Source organism: Sorex fumeus, unplaced genomic scaffold (genome assembly GCF_029834395.1).
Source record: "Sorex fumeus unplaced genomic scaffold, SorFum_2.1 ptg000131l, whole genome shotgun sequence".
Lineage (NCBI taxonomy): Eukaryota > Metazoa > Chordata > Mammalia > Eulipotyphla > Soricidae > Sorex > Sorex fumeus.
Window position 1 is genome coordinate 39,690,643 of NW_026606188.1, and position 5,610 is coordinate 39,696,252.

The following is a 5,610-nucleotide window of genomic DNA, read 5'->3' on the forward strand; positions in this document are numbered from 1 at the left end:
TCACAGGGAACTGAGCTGGTTCTGGAAGGAAGCGTTAAAGGCTGTGGGAAAGGGGAGGCCCAGGGCTGAGTCCGTTAAATGAAGTCTTTGTCATTCACTCAGCAAACATCCCCTCTCCTGCACTCAAAAACTTTTCCATGAAGGAAATTCGCTGCCGCATAACAGAACACTAATAATTTTTTAAATTTCCTTTTTGGGGGGGTTGGGGGTCACACCCAGCCATCTCAGGGATCATTCTTAGTGATGTTTGTAGGCTAATCTGGATCTGCCAAGTTCAAGGCAAGTTCCTTAAACCCTGTTACTATCCCTTTGGCCCCAACACAGAGAATTCTCCTGCCAGATAGGATGTAAGGAGGATGTAAAGGCTGGGAATAGGGTGCACCTCCAGCATGCACCTTCTGAGGGGGAGAACTGAAATGCTACAGGACCCCCCCAAACCCACCCCATAAATAGAGCAGATAAGAAGTGGGAATTCCTAATAGGCTTCACTGCTTCACCAGGAAAGGCTAAGTTTAGGATCTAAGTAATTTACTGAGACCGACCCTGGCTTGAAAACATCACATACTGCGAATTAAACTTTATTAACTTTGATCTGAACCTTCTAATAACATAAATCTTGCTCGCCCCTCCCCCTCACCCCCCAAAGTCGTGAGATGAGCAGCCTGTCGCCAATTAATATACACAAGGGAGAGAGTCATGTCAAATGGAACCCTTTGTTGGGGAGGGGTCCTTCCCTGCAGTGCTGGGATCAAAATCGGGGTGCCTGGCAGCCTCGAGGGCCTCCAGCCCCATCAGGTGCCTGACGGGGGGGAGGTGAGGGGTCCTCCTGGCTCCCTCACTGGAATGACTCGAGTTAGTCCAAAAGTGTTAGAAATTGGTGCAGGATTTTCCACACAGAGGCAGCCTATAAAAATACATTTATTTAGTTTTAGAAAACGGCAGACCAATGGAATGAACTTATCAGAAACTGGTCGGTAAAAAGTCACAAGTTCACAACATTCCCAGGAAAAGGGTTCTGGGGCCTGGCCCGGCCTCTCCAAATGGGCTTGTGGCCAGCAGAGGAGATGGCTGTGGAAAGGGTGTGATGGCTCCTCAGAGAGCCAGGGAGGCTGACTGCATAGGCCATGCACATGGAAACGTCCAGTGCAGCAGAGCCTGGAAGTCAGATGGCACTCTCGGGGCTGAGAGTGAGGGCGGGCTGAGGACAAGCCTCCGCCTGCTTGTCTCATTTCTTACTTGATTTCGCTGCTGATGGGAGCTCTCCTCCAAATCTCTCAATCCAGAGAGTCCAGTCCCCCTCCAGCTGACCCCTAACATGCCCCGAGCCCGCCCTGGTCTCTCCTCCTGGGGGATCAGGCCGTTGGCCTCTTCCTCCCATCTCTGGGCCAGAATCTGCAAGAATCCGGGCCTGCCTCCAGCGAGAGGGCCAGGGAGGCTGGGAAGCGGCAAGACCAGGCGGTGAGTGGACGGTATACTGCTGAGTTCTCACTGGTTGCAGTGTTTCTTTACCTGAAGACACAGAAGAAGGGCCCTCAGCTCCCTGTAACTCTCAGCTGAGTTCAGCCTCCCCGCTCTTGTCTGGCACCCAGGATCAGGGCTGGCAAGCAAAGCAGCCAGGAAGCTGGACGATGGGGAGAAAGAGTCGGTCTCCACCTCTCTAACCAGTCCTACCTGGCAGGTGCTGCAGACACAGCCCCTTTTGGCCGGGGCTGAAGATTGCTGCGAGCAGAACCAAGGCTGGGAAGATTTGGTCTCTGCGAAACAGGAACTTGATGGGTGTGAACAAAAGGAAAGGAATTAGAGGCTGGAGCAATAGCATAGCTGGGAAGGCGTTTGCCTTGCATGTGGCCAACCCACTTTTGATCCCTGGCATCCTGAGTCCACCAGGAGTGATCCCTGAGCATCTCACTTGTCGGGTGTGGCCCCAATGCACCCCACCCCTACCCCCCAAAAAACAACAGGAAAGGAGTTAATGGAATGCTCCAGTGATCATCTCAAAAAGAAAACCTCAATGAAGGCCAAAGATATATAGGATCAGTGCCATGAATTGGGCACCCCCAGGCCCCTGCCCACTCCCAGGTACATCAGGGATCTGAAAACCCAACATTTTGCCCAGGTCCCCATTGTCCTCTAAACTGGGTCTTTCCATCTTCAAACTGCCTCAAAGAGCCAGAGAAAGCTATTACATGCTTGGGATGGGGGACCTTCCTCCAGTTCCCACCCTGAGGGTCCCCTGCCGGACCACCTCACCTCTGTGCCCCACGGCACTGGGCTTGGGTAGTCCTCTCCGAGCAGACAGAGACTCTGGGGGTGTGGCCCCCCGGCTGGGTGGCACACTCCGCCTGGCCAGTGGCACTCGGCTGGTTGGCCTGGGGATGGCTGAGGGGACAGGCAGCCGGCTGGAGGCTTTAGCAGCGGCCCCCTGTGGCCGAGCCAGGCGCTGAGAGTTGCTGGTGGCGGGCTGCAGGGTCAGGGTGGGCCGGGTGGGGTTGGGGGATCCTGCATGGGGGACAGGAGAGGCGTTCCAGGGCCAACTGCAGCTCTACCCGCTCCCGTGCACGCACACGTGGCTGCCCAGGTTTTCTCACTTGCTATCACTCGCCCACTGGGCCCAGCTCGGCCCTGGATGGGAGGAGTGGGCCGCACAGGAGGCGTTGGTCGTCTGCGAGGCGTTGATCGGCTGCGAGGCGTTGATTGGGCAAGAGGAGAAGCTGGGCTTTTGGATGCGGGGAACAGATTGCAAGTGGGCGACTCCTGAAACACAAAGGGAGAAAAAAACATCTAGAGTGAAAGAAGAATCTGTTTTGCTGGCTGGGTAAGGGATGGAGGCGGAGAGTGGCCTGGATACCAGCAAGGACGGGTAGACGTCAACTGCCAAGGTCCTCGTCAACACCACGGCGGACAGCTGATAACTGACGCTAGCTCGCCCCCACTGCTCTGCTCTGGGGTCCCATTCAACCTCAACAGTTCCAGAAGGCAGAATTCTACTACTGAAACTCACAGATCGAAGGCAACTGTCCTTGCCCCAAAGCCTAAAGATAAGGACAATTTATCCTCAGTTTACCCCAAAAGCCTAACCCAAGACTCTGTTTCAATTTGTAGATAAGAGAGTGTGCCTCAGGGCACCAGCCCCCCAAGGGCTCTATTGCACTCCAGTGCCCACTGGTCTGCAGCCCACCCAGTCTTCCCCGGTTCTTTCCCAATTAAAAACTTTTTTTTTTTTTTTGGTGATGGTGCAGACCAGATGCTGAAGATTTTCTTTGTTTTTTTGTTTTGTTTTGTTTTGTTTTTGGCTTTGTTCTGGGGCCACACCCAGCAGTGCCCAGGACTGATTCTTGGCTCTGTACTCAGGGATCACTCCTGGTGGGCTTGGGGACCACACGGGATGCTGTGGATTGAACCCAGGTTGGCTATGTGCAAGGCATGCGGCCTACTGGCTATACTATCACTGATGTGGGTTTTGCGGACACAAGTCCATTACCAGTAAAAACTCTTTTGACCCTTCCCAGAACCTGTGTTTTACTGGCCTCCAGCTGTAATGCAAACACTGGTTCCATCACCCTCAGGGAACGTAAGCACCTGCATCCCAGCCCACTCTGTAATTTGGACTCACAAATCAAACCCAGCCTTCGGTGACCTTTTGTTGTTGTTGTTGTTATTTTGGTTTGGGGGCCACACTCAGCAATGCTCAGGGATTTTTTTTTTCTGGCTGTGCACTCAGGAATCACTCCTGGTGGGATCAGGAGGACAACATGGGATGCTGGACTCAGGGCAGCTACATCCAAGGCAAGCACCCTACCCATTGCAGTATCTCTCTGGCCCCAATTAAAAAGCCAAAAATGTATCTGTTTATTTTGTTCTGAGGCCACACCCAACAATGAGCAGACACTACTCCTAGCAGTGCTCAAGGCCTCTACCTGCTTTACTATCGCTCCACTCCACCCCCTTTTTAAGGGTGGGGACCATACCCATGGTGCTCAGTACCCAGAGCCAACACTGAGCCCAGCCCCAGCTCAGCATCTGGACTCACCCTCTTTGTGCTCAGGGCCTTCTTCCCAGACACGCTGCGGAGGGCTCTGGCCGACCCCTTCCGATCACTGCTCCCCAGTCGGGGTGTGAGGCTGCTGGAGTGGGGAGTGCTCCGCGCCGACGAGCTCACCGTGGGCAGCAGGCCCCTCATGGGACTGTTCTTCAGCACAAAGGTCTCTCGCCGCAGGCTAGGCGTCACCCTGCAGGGTGTTGAGCCCTCACTTGGGGGCTCCTGAAGGGAGCACTGCTCCAGCTGGGCTGCCAGCCGCTGGCCCTCAACCAGGATCTCCTCCAGCTTCTTTGGGCTGAAGGGGCCCAGGCTGAGCCAAAGACCTTGGGGGGTGGGGGCCACTGCATTCACGTCACTGCGGTGGGACAGGGCACGGCGAAGGGGCTTCTCCGGAGTCGCCACTGCAGCTATGTCTTCCTCCTCCCGGCTGAGACAGACAGAGCACAAAGCAGGCGCTGGGCCCACAGAACAGAGACAGCAGCAAACGGTGCCATCCCCTTGCACAGAGGACGGGGGACCCAGGCCCAAACTCCCAGGCCCACCGCTGGCTGGGAGAACTGGCCACTAAGTGTGGAGAAACTGGTCCTCAGGAGGCCTAAGATGGCTTTCAGAATGAATGTTGTGGCTTTGGAAACAATGGTGGGATAAAGAGGCAGCAAATCCACTTACCTATCTTTGTAACACCCTGCTTAAGCTTGGTGTTTCTTTTTGGACCCATTATTGCCAGTACAAATCTTTTTAAATTTTAATTAAAAAAAAGAATTGGCCACACCCAGCAATACTTAGGAATTACTCCTGGCTCTACACTCAGGAGTCACTCCTGGAGGACTCAGAGGACCATAAGTGGTGCCAGGGATTGAACCCACATGCAAGGAGGCAAGCGCCATCCCAGCTGTACTATCCCTCCAGTTTCACCACTACAAATCTTCCCCAGAGGCAAATAATTCAGCATGGGGGCGTAGATAAAATGGCAAAGTCCGAGGAAAGAAAGTAGGAAAACGAAGCTGGTACCTGTCAGATGATGACGACTCTACAAAGTCCAAGGTCTCATCCGCAATAAACTTTACATCTGAAGTGGAAGACAGGAGGGACACCATCATAGGGTCTCACTCGTAGGCCCTCATCGTCCCCTCCACGGGCTCCTTACCTTGCTCCAACTCTTCCATGTTCCAGTCCTTAGGATCATCAAGTCTGCCTAGACCCGAGCGGGAAGAGAAAGCAGTCCTTTGCTCGGGTCTCCGTCCTGTCCAAGGCCCCCGGATCTCCAGGCTGCAAGGCGGGAGGATACGGGCATGCTGGGCGCGAGGCAAGCTTCCCGGGAGTAGCACCTGTAACTGGCCCTGGTTCACGCCCGGGAGGATGCTAAGAGCCGCATCCCTCTCCACAGCCGGCCGTCACGCCCCCTCTGCAAATCGGCCTCTCCCCAAAGCCTCCTCCCCGCCACCGTCCTCCGGGCACATTCTTCTCCCGGAGCACCCTGCGCTTCCTCGCGGCACCACACCCACACCACCCCTCCAACCCACCTCCAATCCCCAAGCTCCCGCGGACGGCGCTCGGCCCGCGCGACGGAT

General features: G+C 55.0%; 1 protein-coding gene across 1 annotated transcript; it reads right to left on the reverse strand.

Moving 5' to 3' along the window:
* On the reverse strand, window positions 1-5,218 carry PSRC1 (proline and serine rich coiled-coil 1). Its single transcript, XM_056139011.1, has 5 exons — window positions 5,187-5,218; window positions 5,051-5,108; window positions 4,031-4,466; window positions 1,672-1,768; window positions 1-41 (listed from the first exon to the last, which is right to left on the reverse strand). Exons 1-5 carry the CDS (start codon window positions 5,203-5,205, stop codon window positions 1-3), a joined length of 651 nt encoding a protein of 216 aa, XP_055994986.1. The 5' UTR covers window positions 5,206-5,218.
* Window positions 5,219-5,610: the final 392 nt, after the last annotated feature.